The sequence below is a fragment of the Artibeus jamaicensis genome, unplaced genomic scaffold, assembly GCF_021234435.1.
Source record: "Artibeus jamaicensis isolate MK-2021 breed Jamaican fruit bat unplaced genomic scaffold, CSHL_Jam_final contig_354, whole genome shotgun sequence".
In the NCBI taxonomy this organism is placed as follows: Eukaryota; Metazoa; Chordata; class Mammalia; order Chiroptera; family Phyllostomidae; genus Artibeus; species Artibeus jamaicensis.
The window spans coordinates 9,162,240-9,177,675 of NW_026521803.1; the positions used below are offsets into that span (position 1 = coordinate 9,162,240).

The 15,436-nt window shown below is 51.6% G+C and overlaps 1 protein-coding gene across 2 annotated transcripts in view; it reads left to right on the forward strand.

Moving 5' to 3' along the window:
- The first annotated feature begins 2,225 nt into the window (after window positions 1–2,225).
- CABLES1 (Cdk5 and Abl enzyme substrate 1) overlaps window positions 2,226–15,436 on the forward strand; it is a 101,271-nt gene continuing 88,060 nt past the window's right edge. Inside the window, exon 1 of one of the 2 annotated variants that reach the window (XM_037134123.2) lies at window positions 2,226–3,432. In XM_037134123.2, the coding sequence (XP_036990018.2) occupies window positions 2,636–3,432 (797 nt within the window). In that variant the 5' untranslated portion in view covers window positions 2,226–2,635. The remainder of the gene's footprint in view (window positions 3,433–15,436) is intronic. The other variant, XM_037134122.2, reaches the window with a different exon arrangement.

The following is a 15,436-nucleotide window of genomic DNA, read 5'->3' on the forward strand; positions in this document are numbered from 1 at the left end:
CATCTGTAATAACCCTAATAAGGATCGCCTGAGCAGTTTGAAGGTAGATATCAATGCTTCTTTGATATTTTAATAAATATTTTAAATTAGCTTGCATATTTGGTATTTAAAACAGGCAAAGAGTTATGTCAGATGGGCAAATAAATTAATATTTATGAAAAAATTTTAATACTCAATGCTGACCAAAAAGTAAGGAATCAGAGTGAAAACTTTCTAGATGAAAAGCCTTAGGAACATGACGTGCTGCTTGCCCCGAAATCTATTTAACCTAAGAGATAATATTGGATGGTAGCAAGGCTGAGGAAGGCAAAGAATGTCATCACCACTCCCTGTAATAAAAAATTGGGAACAGCGTAAATGTTCAATGTATGGCACAGGTTTCATAATTATAGTCTGTCTTGCAAATTGAACATTATGCGGTCATTCATATGATGCTACAGAAGAATATTCTAAATGGAAAGATGATCACGACACAGCAAGCAAAAAAATCACAAGACATACAGAGCCTGCTTTTGCTTTTGTTTAAAAATACACATGGGACAAAAATCAAAATTTTAACTTATTTTCATGGGACATGAGATTGTTAGTAATGCTTTTCCTTCCTGACTCCTCTTTGCTTATCTTATTCTCTAAATGTTCTGCAATTAATATTTATCACTTTTATAATTTAAAAAAAGTGTTTTTCTTTACACGTGTCCAGTTGTTTTCTTTCACTAAATACTGCCTGCCGGCACAGCCAGCCCAGTGCTCATGGAAAATAAATTAATTGTAATAAAGCAGCTCGGAAGTGTCTATGCAGTTAGTTAAACAAAGTAATTAAACTCCTGATGAAATTTCACAGAGCCGGTCAGCAACCATTGACTCAGCTGCCGTAACGCTTCTACCTTAAATAGACAGCAGGCTTCACTTTTTCAGAAGGCCTAAGAATGGCCTAAACTGAAATATCAACAATTGTTTGTGTAAAGGGCCAGGTGCAATGTTTGTCCTGAGCAAATGTAACCTGAAACTCCCCCATGTCTCACCCTCCAGGTTGGCTGCACGTCTGAACAGGGTGTATTTGCTCTCCATTACTCAAAGTACTCTCCTGAACTTGAAATGGAGTGGAATTTCAATGTAGAGTTACCCGTTAGCCCCAGGGCTAAATTTAAACCTTTAATTAAATTAATCCATCGATCTCAAACACACTGCTTCTCCCTCTGGAAAGTGTCAAGCGGTTTCTTAGACGTCGCAGGGCTTAACTCAGCGTGCGGGTTCCTGATTGCACTTGAGAAGTCACCCAAACAGCCTTGGGAAACCAGCACACGTGTTCAGCTCGCTCCAGCCCGCTCCGCACTCTGTGCTCGGGACAGCCAGGGCGGGCACTGCTTCGGGGTGGGGCTGGGGTACGGCGTTCAGCGATTCCTGCCAGGCCCTGAGCTGCAGCTCCGGGCAGGAATCGGTATTTACAGACAACGTGATAAGTGCCAAGCGGATGTTATCCAATGAATGACAGAAAGTACATGTTGGCCCCAGTTTATATAAGAGGAAAAGAGATCACAATCCACAAAAATCTGCAATGTAACAAGGGGAAAGGGGTACAAGGCCATCTTAGTCTACCCGTGTCTTCACAGAAAACGAAGCACGTTTCAGGACCGAAGCAAAAATTCACGTTGGCCTTTGCTAAGAGATAAAAAGTGACCGCCCCATCAAATGGGGACGTGCGTGTCATTCTGGGCAGTCAAAAAATGTTCACGCGCCTGGGCTCTTCAGCGCCCCGGCCGCGTGCGTATCCCAGGGGCTGCACCCTCGGCCTGAGAATGAATGAGACACAACCTCAACGGCTAGCGACAGTTTTCAGGTGGGACAGTCCGCGTAAGGGGCTGGTGACCTACCCGTGTAACTGTTAATAAGGACTTCTTGGGGCCCAACAGCAGCGCGGGGGCCAGTTAACCAATCTAGGTGTCCCTCCAAACACTGACCTGCAGACCCACCATTCTCCCTGGACCGCGTCCTCCCGCCCAGACCCAAGGGGCTCTGCTCGGACCCCCGACTCCCAGTCGGAGCGTGCGGAGGAAAACGTGCTGGGCCCCCGCCTCCGGCCTCGGCGAGCCCCGGGACCCGGCAACTCTCCCCAGGAAGCTCACGCCACCAGGACAGCCTGGTGGATCCCCGTGCCCGCCCCACTTCTCTTCCTCCTCTTCCTCTTTCTCCAGCCCTTCGCCTCTCGCCGCCCGTCCCCGCGGCCCCCGCCTGCGGCTTTGTTTTCCTCCCAGCTCCATTCCCCACACGTGATACCGTGTTATTGCAAAGAGCGCCCCGGAGCGCGAGCGCTGGGCGCGCGCACCTATAAATACGGACACCGAGGCCGGCCGCGGGAGAACGCGGGGGCAGGGCTCGCCCGCGACCGGACGCCTCGGTGGCCGGCGGGCAGGCAGCGAGCGAGAGAACCGCACGCGTGGGCCGGGGCGGCGGCGTCCTCCGCGCGACTAGAGAGGGGCCAGCATGGCCCGCCCGCTGGGGGGCCGGTCCGCCGCGCACGCCGCCCGCGCCCCGCGCCCTGCCCAGCCCGGGTCGCCGGCGCTCGCGCCCGCGTCTTAGCGCTCGGGCGCCGCTCGCTCGTCCCGGCGTCGCGGAAACACCGCCGCAGACGGACACAATGGCGGCGGCCGCCGCCACCCCCAGCACGGCCGCCTGCAGCAGCGGCGGCAGCAGCAGCAGCAGCAGTGGCGGCGGCACCGACGCCGCGGGCACCAGCGGATTGCAGCCGCCGCAGCCGCAGCCGCAGCCCGCCGCCCCCGCGCCGGCCCAGCAGCCGCCGCCGGAGCCCCCCAGGAAGCCGCGCATGGACCCGCGGCGCCGCCAGGCTGCTCTCTCCTTCCTCACCAACATCTCGCTGGACGGACGGCCGCCGCTGCAGGACGAGGACTGGGGCAGCAGCGAGGAGGGCGGCGCGGCCAAGCCAGGCGCCGGCGGCGCCTACGGCGCGAGGACTCGGCTCAGCCAGCTCGCCGAGCGGGGAGGCTGCAGCGCGCTCACGGCGGCACTGGCAGCGGGACCGGGCTCCTGCATCCCGCAGCCCTCGCCGCTGCCGACCCTGGTCCCGGGCGGCCTCGGGGCGGCCCGGGTGCTCGCGAACCCCCTGGGCGCGGGCCGGGCGTCCGGGGAGCAGTTGCAGCCGCTCCGGCAGGCGCCTCTCGCCGCCTGCGCTCAGCTGCAGCTGCCCGACGAATTGGAGGAGGACGATGCCTTCATCAGCGAGCAGGTGCCGGCGGCCGCTTTCCTGGGCTCCGGCACCCCCGGGAGTGGGAGCGGCAGTCGGAGCCGCCTCAACTCGTTCACTCAGGGAATCCTGCCCATTGCCTTCTCCAGGCAGACCTCTCAGAACTACTGCTCCTTGGAGCACCCGGGCCAGGGGGGCAGCACCAGCGCCTTGGAGCAGCTGCAGAGGTCCCGGTGAGTATGCGGGGCGGACGCGCGCTTAGCCCCGCGTCCCTCACTGCCGGCTCTTTGCCGTGGGACACTGGTCGCTCCCACCTTCCCGAGCCCTTTCGGATCCCTGAGCTTCTGGCCCGAATTCCAGACCACTGGGGCGCGCGCGAGTGGGAGAGTCCCCAGGGAGCGTGTGTTCGGACACACGTGTGTGCACAAAACCAGCACTTGCAGAGCAGGAGCACCACGGTCTTGCAGTGAGTGGGTCCGGAGTTAGGAGTTGCGGGAGCCCATTAAAAAGCGGCGCCAAACCCGTTGCCAGGAGGAGATCTTGAACTTGCAGAAACCGTCCGGGTCCAGACACAGAGACGCGCTCTCGCCCACTCCAGGCGAAACCTGGCGGGGCGCAGAGTCGAGCAGTGGGTCCGACCCGCAGCTTGGCGGCATTGGTAAGCCCGAACTTGTCGCAGGCACGCAGTGAATCCCTCCTGAGAAATTCCTGCCTGCGCTCAGGTATTCCTATGTCTCAGGAAAACTTGGCGTTTTTCTTTTACTTTTCTCAAATATTGTAAAGTCCTTCTTACATTCCCTTGATCCAGGGGGGTGGGAATTCATCTAAAATAGATGAATTTACTAGAGTTAGTTAAAAGCGTGTTGTACTTGCTAGTTTATCTGCAGGTATTAAGCACTAGCAAAAACATGAAATGTTGGACATTTGCTTATTGTTCAGGAAATAGCTGGAGCTTGTCACCGTATATTCAAGGGAGGGCTGAGAGTTAGACCTGTGTCAGACAGTGGGACTGAAATTGGAAGAGGACCAGAGTAGGAAGGTGGGGGATGCTGGCCTGTTCCTGGGAGAGGGTATCTTCCGCCCTGAGGAGTTAATGAGGCCTCCTGTGCAGTTAGTTACAACCTTGACTCCACCTTTGCTCAGTTTAACCTGAGGCCTCAGTTTCCTCTGTTGGGTGGGAGCTTACTAATATTTTGCAGGCCTCAAGATGAGAAGGGAGAACATTTTCTGTTCTGCCTTCCCTCCTGTAGTGCTCATCTGAAAGCTCAGGCATGCTCTGGCCTAAGTCAGAAGGTGGCCTGTTGGAAAACTTAACTTCCTTCTCCAAGGGACAAATGGGGAAGAGCAAGCCGGACTCATCCAGAAGTTTGCTGAGTCTCTTTCTTCCCAAGTGGGTGAATTCGTGACCCTGCTCAGCATGCAGCATAGCCGTGTGAGCGCACAGGGCTGCAGGCAGGGGCCAGGAGCCGGCCAGCAGCCTAGTAACCGTAAGGATGAGTTACCAAGACTGGGCACAGGTGACAGTCTGTCCTTGGCATTTCTCATCAGCACACACATCTCCCCATTAGCGGGTGAGTGAATGGGAGGGAAATCCCTTCCGTTCTGGGTGAGTGGTGCACACTCAGCAGTTTCTGGGCAGCTCGATATTACCACCTGACGTGACTCCCTGGCTGGAAGCGTGTATAGTTTGAGCATAAGCCCAGCGAGTACAGAGGGTCATGACAGGAATTGTAATAAACATACATGTTATTTTAAGCCAGTGTGCAGGGCCAGTCTGTGCCTCCTGGTAGACAGATGTGTTCTTGTGAGAAGAGCAGGGGGGTATCAGATTACCTCACAATTTGTTTCCAAGAATCTCATCTAAGGGGTTATGGAGGATCTTGTGTGCTAGTACTTCCGATCCAAAGAACAGCCAGAATTTAATCTCTGATCCTTTCATTGGGAAGCCTGTGTGTGTTCGGTCTTTCCCTGCAGCACACACACGGGGCGGGCCAGTCAGTGCACGGCACCGTATTTACCCCTGTGTAATGTGTGCCCACGTTTTCCGCCCAAACTTTCAGGGGGAAAAAAGCTTTCATTCTACTTTTTAAAATCCAATTGTTTATTTATTTATGTTTAGATACTTGAGTTTTGTATTATAAAGGAATTTGAGTATTTATTTTTAACATTATGGTGCAAGAAACTTTATGTAACAAGTAATTACAAAACACAAGAACAGATACAAGGTATTTCAGGTACTACCCATGTAAAACGTGCATCCTTATTTTTCCCTTCAAAATTTGGGCAAAATTACACATGGCAAAATACGGTGTTTTTTTTTAACCCAACAATCCCATTCATTTTACTACTTTGGAATTTTCTATAACCAACAAGTTGATACGCATTTTAAAAAAATTACAGCTGTCCACAGAAACAGCTTCAAATTTAATGTACAGAGAGGAGATAAATGGGTAAAACTTGATTTAAGAAAGGCCTTGAAGAGCTAGCTTGGCCACCAAGGGTTGGAGTGGAAATATCCTAAGGTGCTTTGTTCCCTACACTGTACTGCCTTTAAGGATTTTGTGAGAAGCAGGTTGCTTTTGTGATTACTAAAGAGTTCTTTAACCTGCCTGGACAAAGCGGTGTAGATTACAGACTCCTTTGAAGGGGGCCCAGGGCCAGTTTGCAGAATGCCATTTGCTTTCCTGGGGTGCCTCACTTTGAGAATCCTGCTAGGCTGGCCAGTCCCATGTAGTCCTTCATGGATGGTCTCCTGGCGTGTTGTTTTTAAAATCAAATTATGCTTTCCTTGGATTCGTTTCTTACTATTTAAGCCTTGCTGCTCAGAAGTGCGGGCTCTTTGACCTTCATGGGAGCTCTCAGCAATGGAAATTCTCAGACTCCACTCTAGATTGCTTGAGCCCAAATCTGCATTTTAACAAGATCCCTCGATGACTCATATACAGTCGGAAGTTCGGAAAGCATTTCCATAGTGTATCTGAAACCTGCCTTTGTAAAAATAAACTTGAGATTTTGCAAATTGGGTTTGTTATGGATATATAAAAATCAGAATTACCCCATCTGAAATACCGAGACCCTTTCGTTTTTTTTTTTATGGTGTCAATCTGGACACTTGTGAAACCAATCACAATTATTGCTTAGACTTGCAGACTTTGAAACAGGACACAGAGGGAAATTTCCGTGCCCAGGCCTGGCACAGCTGTGTTGATGGAATGACGATGACACAACCTCTGTGCTCTGGGCCGGGTGCGTGACATTTATCACATTTAATCCTCACCGCCAGGTAGGTTCTTTCACAGACCCAGTTTAGGCTCTTCGTTCGGGCCCCCTTCCGGCCCAGCTTCGCTGCTACGTGCCATTCTCTGTTGTAATTTCTGGGGAACCCAGGACCGTGGGCCTCATGGCCGTCTCCAGCCCTGGGGAGCCAGCATGCTGGGTTGGCTCTTAGGCTAGGTGTCTAGGTGGGAGGTCAAAAAGATGCCTTCTAGCTTAACACCTTGTGTTTCTCTGCTTGGGCTGTGAGCTCCAATGAGAAAGGTGTTAATGGGTGAGAGGGCGTGTAAATTTATAAGGTGTGTTTTAAGGTTTCCTTTCACTTTAAAATTTTCATTGTAAGACAGCAACTGGCAGCATCCTGGGTTATTCCACTTCCTAGAGCTTCTGAATGACAGACAGCCACCCAGAAGCCCATAGAGTCTAAGCCACTGATGGGAGGGGCACATGGTGACCAGCGTATTATATTTAAAATAATGGGTGGGGGGGTTGCTTCTTAGAACACCCGAGTTAGCATTGTGCCTTCTGGAGAGTTAGGCCTTAAAAGGGAGGACATCATGTGGTACAAAAGAGCCCCCAAGTCTTGGGTTTGATTTCTGATGCTACTGTGTGACCCCGAGCAAGTTAATCAGCTTTTCTGGGTCTGTTTCCTCAGGAGAGACTCGGCCTGTGTCTTGGGCTCTTTCAAGTGCTAATTGCACTTATCATTTATTATTGAAAGCTGACTGTGGGGGGAGGGGTTAAAAATAAATGCTTTATACGTATCTGGGCTTCTCAAATGTAAATGTGTTTAGAATAACGAGGGGATCTCCATGAAAGGCAGATTCTGTTTCTGCAGGTTTGGGAGGGACCTTGATTCTGTATTTCTAACTAGTTCCCCAGGCTGCAAAGGAGCTGCCCTTTCAAAAAGCAGGCTTTGCAGGTACTTTCTTCGACTTGCGAGGCCAAGAAAACCAGGGCTTGGAGATGTTAAGTTACCTGCTCAGGGTCAGTCAGCATTGAGACACAGTTCAAGCTCACTTCACACCCCACTGCTTTATAGACTTGGAGCTTCTGACCACCCCCCTCTTTTGCATTGCCCCTCTTGGGGTGGAACCTGGGCTAGTGCTGTGACTGTAGTCTCCGTCTTTACTGAAAAAAAAAAAAAAAAAAAAAAAAAAAGAGCTCACTGGGGATCAACAACCAGAGTGAGAAGGGCAATCAGTTTTTCCTGACTTTGTCACCACGTTGCTTTGCCACTCGAGGCGAGCCGCCACTCTGTGCGCTCCAGCTGCGAGCCACCTGACCCATCTGGATCTCAGAAGCCTGTAAAAGACTTTGAACTCCTCAGCAGTAAGCAAACCCAAGTTATTGTGCAGACACTTTTTTTTCCAGCAACATGAATTATGGAAACCAAAGCAGCTGCCACCCCAGGCCAGCCAGGCTCTGCCAGGACACCCCCCTGCCCCTGCACCGCTCAGGGGGCGCCGTGCTCTGCTGGGTCTGGTGCGAATGGCCCGAGAGTCACCCGCTGCCGTCTTCCTGGCAGTCACAAGGCCTGTAATGGTGTGGGTAAGCTCAGAAGGGGAAATAAATCGGAAGCCTGCTTACTGCTGGCAAGTGCCCAGAGAGAGGGCAGCGAGTTCAAGTGTGACCTTTTGCCCTCCAGGAAGGGCAGGGAGAGCGGAAGCATGGTTCTGTACTATGTCCCCAAAGCTGTCCCAGGAAGCTCTGCCTGCCCGGACTGTTTGCTGTCATCAGAAGGAGAGTTGTGAGGCAGGGAGAGGCCCAACTGCAGGTAGCCTTCAGAACACACTGCGAAGGAAAGGTAGGTGCGGCCAGGTGAGGCGGCGTTATGGGAATCAGGAACACGCCAGACCAGGACTTGGCAGCCCTGGCCCTGGGCCCCGAGCCTGCCGTGGCTGGTGACCCTGGACAGTCTCGCCTCACGCCCGGCCCGTTCTCAGTTTCCTTGTGGAATTGAAGGGCCGGCCGGGACAGATAAACACCTCGGCTGTTCCTGCCCATCTGAGTCCCGTGGCCGGCCGCGGAGTCTGGGCGGGTTTAGCACAGGGGTGTTCGGATAACCTAACTTTAGAATCAGATGCAGACAGGTGTTAAGTTTGTTCCATGTGGCTTTGGTTGGCGGGACATGCACTAGGGAGTGAATGAATGGGTTTCCCCTTGGTGTCAGGGAGATCTTTACAGGACACCTTCGGCTGCGCTCCGTCTGCCAGCAGAGGTGTCACGACTGGACTGACAACTCAAGGAGTCCGTCCAAGCTGGAAGCCACTGCCTGTGAGGCGGTCAGTCCTCAGCCACCACCACTCGCATCTCAAAAGTGATTTACAGGAAGCGCCTCTATTGCCAAAAAGCCTTCAAGTGTACCAAAGTACTTTGGCGGACATTGATTTCAGCCCCTAGCAACATGGAGGGACAGGAATCCAAGGTCACAGAGTGGGCACAAAGTGACATTGGTGCTTTGTTAGACGCATCAGACATGTTGCAGAGACAATTCCAGCGCTGGGACTTTCTGCCATGTGTCATTTATTCAGAAAGCATCAACCATGGTGACTGTCAGTTAGGAGTGCCTCTGGCCCGTCACACAGACGTGCAGTGCTGTCCCTGTCCGTGTTGGGAGATGTGCGTACAAACGCTGCTTGTCTCAGGAAGGGGTGCTTGGTTGGAGGTGCGCTCGTGTCTGACCAGGGCAGGGGGATCTCATGCTCTCCCCGTGGGGCCTGGCTTAGTGCCTTGACACAGTATTTTTAGCTAACAAACATGGCCCAGGCATTATTCTAAGCTCTTTCAGGGGCTTAAGCAAGTTCATGCGTAGAACAACCCTCAGACAGCACAACTTTATTACACCTATTCTTAAGCACAGAGAGATTAAGTGACTTGCCCAGAGGCCCTCAGCCCACACGTGGGAGCTGGGTTCAAACCTGGGCACTCTGGCACTGGAGTCTGTGTCCTTCTAAACCACTGTTGGTGCTGTGATTTGTGAGTCAGGCTCAGAAACGCTTATCAAACTGGCTTCAGCTGAACCAGGCAGAAGGTGGCTTAAATGACCTCTAAAGGCACTGCTCACCTGGTGGCTTCCTTATTTTGGTTTCTGCCTTTCCATCATTCAGGAAGGACCTCTGTGTGTGAGGACCCCGGGGGCAGTCCAGGGTACGCCGAGTCCTCCGAGGCTGCAGACCTGCTCCTGGCTTCTGCCTAGCACCTGGCCTGCGCCCCCTCTGCTCAGCCACACCTCTTCCCCGTCACCTGTTTCGTGCGTGTTTCGTGCGTGTTTCATGCGTCTGGTGCTTCCGTGCCTTGCGTTGTTCAGGTCCTGGTCGCATGGGAGCACGGGCCTGGTGCCACGGGGACTGTGTCTATGGCTCCGGCTCTGTCACTCACTTTGTGACCGTGTTCTCATCTGTGAAATGGGAACAATAACAGCTCCTTCTTGGGCGAGTTTGCTTTATCTGGACCCTCCGTATCTTCCCAGCTTCCCCCTTCCCCCTACTGCCCAAGGGTCTGCAGACTGTGGCCCACCCATGGGTCAGATGTGGCCACTGGCTGTTTATAAATAAAATTTTCTGGGAAACAGCCTGCCCGTTCATTTCTGTATTGTCTTTGGCTGCCCTTGTGCTCCAAGGACAGAACTGAGTAGTTGCGGCAGAGACCACATGGCCCAGAAAGCTTAAACTATTCATTCTCTGGCTCCTGGCAGGGGAAGTGTGTCACCCCTGTCCTAGTCCGGAGCTCTGTACCTCGGAGGAGAGCGCTGGCCCCGGCCAGCCCACCCGCACTGTCTTTGCCTTCTGGAAGCTCCTGGCTTCTGTTTGCACCCGCCAACACCTTCTCCCCCAGCTGAGACCCACATCCGATCCCATCTGTTTAAATTCCTTGTATTTCCTGGGAGGCAGCTGTGGCCGCCACCACTGCAACCCCCTAATCCCTTGGGGATTATACCCATTTTAGAGCTGTGGAGACTGAGGCTTGTTAACAAAATTTGCCCCAAACCTCGTAACTGGAACCTAGAGCTAGATTTTGAACCTGGTTTCTCTGGCTTCTAAGCTGGGTTTCATCTCGACCTGCTAGTGTGCTCTATGGCTCCTCAGGACTGAGGAATCTATGAGCTGGTTGGAGACCTGAAATTGGTCCCGATGAGAGGATTTACACCACAGGAAGCAGCCAACTTTACAAGTCAGGGCATTTTCTTTCCTTCCAGAGAGCTGGTTTACCAGCGCCCGTACCCCAGGGCTACACCGCACAGCTCTCTGTTTCCTGTTTCCCTGGAGGTGGGGAAGGGAACCTGTGCAAAATGTCACCATCAGAGGAAGAGTGTTGAAAATCAGGTGTGTTTAGAAGACTGTGACTTCACAGAATTTTGTGAATTTCCCCCATATGCTACCTCAAAAAAAATCTGACCCACTCAAATTTTATCCTACATGCAGTTTTAAAACCCAGACAGTTCATAGACATTGTAGAGTTAGAAAAAGTCTGCTTAGTATTCCATGTGGGAATCAAAATCATTAGCCCTTACTCTTCTTTATAAATGGCATAATGTTGTATTTTTGTTTGGTTTTTAAAAGCCTCCAAGAACATACATACAGTCAGTAAGGATTTCTTATCCCCCCGCCTTTGTTCGTGTTAGCATTTCGGATAATTGCCCACTGGTTTATATCTAACAGGGTTTTCATTAATGTGGTTTGGGGTTTATTGCTGCACATTCAGTCAGAGAGACAAACGCTTATAAAACAGAACAGGCTCATGTTAGAAGTGTAGGACTTGGAACATTATAACATCGTGTGTGTGAAAGGGCCCTGCCTTGGCCCAGATTTAGAACCAGGTGTACTGAAGTCCAAGTTAAATTGCATGAGACGTGGAAGACAAGCCCTTCCAGGAGAGACTAGTTAACTATTCAAGCACGCCACAGCTTTCTGTGTGCCTAGTGCATTGAGTTTTATGTTAGAGCACTTTACTCATTGGCCCAATGATTTATAAAGTAATCTGTCTACTTTGATCATCTCAGGAAGGGTGGGGAGGGGGAGTGTGAGGGACTGGAGGGGAGGCGGAGTCTGTCCTTTTTTGCTGAACAACAAAAATTGGCACGGTAGGGGGTAAGTGGTTGATCTGCTGTTGAAAGGTGGTCTTGCAGTATTAGGTTTTACTGAGTTGAAGAAAGTTTGGTCTTGCAGAGAGACCAGTGAAGGAGGAGGAGGAGATTATAAATACCCAAGGTAATTGTGTGAGTAATTGAGTAGTTCAGTTTATCCATCACAAAACAAACATCCGATAATAGAAGTTCTACTTACTTGTTTGGGGCTTTACAGAAATTTACAAAGTGCTTTCATATGTGTTATTTCATCACATCATTTCAAAAAGGCACTGTGGTGGCCGTGTTATAGGTTAGAAAGTCGAGACTGCGAAGAACTGAGTGACTCATCCTCGGCTGAGCCCTCCTTTCCTAGAAGAGCTGGAATTCTGAAACCTCCGTTTTCTAATTATAAGTCGAGAGAGGCTTCTTTAAATTTATTTTTTTATCGAGGTAGTATCAGTTAATAACGTTATATACATTTCAGGTGTACAACATTGTAATTTGATATCTTATACTCTATTACATGCTCACCACCCAAAGTCCAGTCTCCATTCGTTACATTGTATTTGACCCCTTTACCGATTTTGCCCTCCCCCACCCCCCTTACCCTCTAGTAACCACCAGTCTGTTGTCTGTATCTATGAGTTTGTTTCTATTGTTTTGTTAGTTCGTTTGTTACTTTAAGTCAAGAGTCTGAAAACAAAGAACTCTACCATATATATATACCACTGAAGAAAAACAAAGAACTCCATTAGGTGCTGTAAAAGTTTATTCTCCTGCCCCAAATCCTCCGCTTGTACATTAGCTAACCTCAAGAGAAAAATGCCAGGGCCTCATCCATTGCAGATCCAGGGACTAGAGCCAGGCAAGGGCAGTGTGTTAAAAGACAAAGAAATATTGTTACAGTCTTGGCCAGCCAGCACCTTCTCGTCAAGCCGGATGCTGATTTTCATATGGTAACCCCTGGGGCAGGGCGACAGAGCCTGGGTTTGGGGCCCGAGATGTGGAAAATTTCCCCAGTAACATCAGCTCTTTCCAAAAAATAGTCTGGTCTCAGATCCTCCTTTCCGGCCCGGTGCTGCCTGGCCTCCTCCTGAGACAATTGGGTGAACAGGGTCATGAGTCGAAAGACCAGCTTCTGCCACTTAATGGCACCTTTCAGGCAACTCATTTAATCCCTCTGAGCCTCAGCATCCTCATCTGTAAAACAGAAACAGTAATTCCTGCCTCTGGGTATATTGCAAGCATTAAAATAAGAATGGAGCATGCAACACACCTCAGAGGTCTGGCCCTTGGTGGTGGGTCAGTAAAATTGTAGCTATTAATTCTGTTCCCAGTTGCTTTGTATCCTATACTGCCCATCAAGAAGCAGTTGAGAAACCTGGCAAGGTCAGCCGACATCATTGGGAGGGAGCTGTTTGCTTTGGGGGAGCTAATGCTGTGGTACACTGAACAGGTAACTTGCTGCATTGTTTTAATTTTCAATAGTAGTGAAGTAAAATCAGAGCAGCAGAGGAAAACAGTACCGGCTCCATTAGGTGCTACATTTTGCCCTAAGTTACACAGTCTTGACCATTTCAGTTGCCAAAACAAAGGTCTTGTTGGCAGGAAAGCAAACACAGGTGATGAATTCATGTGTTCAGCGTTGTACCCTCAGAGCAGCAGGGCAGTGAGGGCAAGAGCGGCAGCAGGCCCAGCCCATGCATAGGCACACGGAGGAGGCTGTCCGCAGCCCTGCTGGGCACGCGTGAGGGGAACGGACCTCCAAGGACAATTCTGGAAGGTGCACCTTGGCTCACTCCCCGTGCAGAGACTGTGGCTCGCTCTCATTCTGTGGTCTTTGTGCGGCCGGCCTGGCCTCCTTGTCTCAGCAGAATACTTGAGAGTGTGAGGGCTCCTGGGGACACCTGGGGCCCTTGTGGCCATGGAGTCCCTCTGGCAAGTAGGTCTTACCTTTCCCCCTCACTTTCCCTCCCTGTTCACAGGTTCCTCTGCACCTGACCCCCCACATCCTCTCTTTGAACTTCTGGTTAGACAGTGGAACTGTCTAGGGCTCCCAGAGGAGCCTGTCCGACATCGGGTAAGTGGCAGCCCACGCCCATCTGTGTGCCAGGGTGTGGTTCGCATACCTCTGTGTGGCAGTCGAGTGGTTGGGTTGTTCAGAGATCACAGGGGCCAGCACCCAAAGTCCAGAGGAGAAGGAGGACGGCAGCCCAAGGTGGCCAGGCTCCCACCCAGGCAGCGGGAGTGGTCAGGACTCCGTTCCTGAGGTGAGAGCTGGCGGCCGTCCTGGATCTGGCCCTTGAGCTGGGCCTGCAGGTCAGCACCCTGAGCACTAGGTTGTAGAGGTGAGTTTTATTTCAGGGGCAGGAAGGAAGCGTTTGAGCAGGGCCAGGCGTGAACAGAACTGGGTTTTTGAACACTGGAGGTGGGTGGGATGGAGGAGGGACAGCAGTGCTTTTTGGTGTCCTAGTTGTGGCTTCTGAAAGATGAACTTGTGCACATCCCAGATTGTCTGTTCTACACACTTTCTGTTCATCTACTTTTACACACACAGAATTTCCAAAAGAGTTTCATGTGGTTCATGGATGCTTGTTAAGTTCTCCCTGAGGGAGGGAGATCAGCAAGGGAGCTGGCGTGGGAGTCCGGGGGGGGAGGGCAGCGCAGAGGCCTCCTGGGGACTCGGCAGCCACACGGGTTCCAGGCCCAGCCCTCAGTGGCACCGCTGCTTATCGTCCATGAAGTTTGTGGGTCACGCAACTCTGCAGCTCTTGCATGTAGTGGCTTGAATAGTATCCTCCAAAATGCACGTCTACCTGTGCAGATGTAATTAGGATGAAGTCTTACTGGAGTAGGGTGGTCCCCAAAGCCGAGGTCCAGTGTCTTTACAAGAAGGCCACTCGAACATACAGAGGCAGAGAGGAGGACACCCTCTGAAGACGGAAATGGAGATTGGAGTGATGCGTTTGCAAGCCAAGGAATGCCAAGCCTTTCCAGCAAGCACCAGCATCGGCAGGAAGCAAGGCACCATGGAATCTGGAGGGGGGGAAACCCAAACTCGTGCTGAACAATTCTGTTTTTGTTCCATTCTTTGGCCTGGCTGTAGACCAGTCATTCTCGGGATGTGGTTGTCGGACCAGCAGCACCTGGGCTCTTGTGGGGAGTGCGATTTCCCAGACTCCACCCCAGACCTGAACTAGCAGCCCTGGGGTTGGGGCCCTGCAGTCTGACTGTGCAGGCCCTGAGGTACATCTGGGGCTGGTTCAAGTTTGGGAACAGCGGCTATAGACAAAGCCTCATGTGTCTTAGGCTTTATTGTACCTCCTGGAAGATGTAAATAGTGTGTGGTGTTGCATGAAATATTTTTATTTTGCTTCAAGACATTTATTCCAGCACGAATCAGTGGAAAATCATGTCCTAATGTAGGTTTCTGCCAAGAGCCCAGGTGCCTCAGGTTTGAGGTTGCACACACCCCCTCAGAGTCAACATTCCTGTTCAGCCCCTCCCCTGTGCCTGCCGGCCACGCTGTTGGTCTGGGTTGGTCTGGTGAACTTCTAGACGCAGCTCCAGTGAGTTTCTCTCATCACGTGAGCGCTCCCTGCCTCCTGCCCCCTGCCCCCTGCCCCCTGCCCCCTGCCCCCTGCCCCCTGCCCCCTGCCCCCCGCCCCCTGCCGCCTCCTCCCTCCCTCCTCCTCCCTCCCTCCTCCTGTCTGGCGCATCTCTGCTCTCATTTGTGTCCTGAAGCATTTTTAAGGCTTTTATTTATTCATTTTTAGAGAGAGGGGAAAGGAGGGAGAAAGAAAGACATCAATGCATGAGAGAAACATCGATCGTTGCCTCTCACCTCTCAGCCCCGCAACCCAGGCCTGTGCCCTGGTGGGAAATCAACCGGCGAC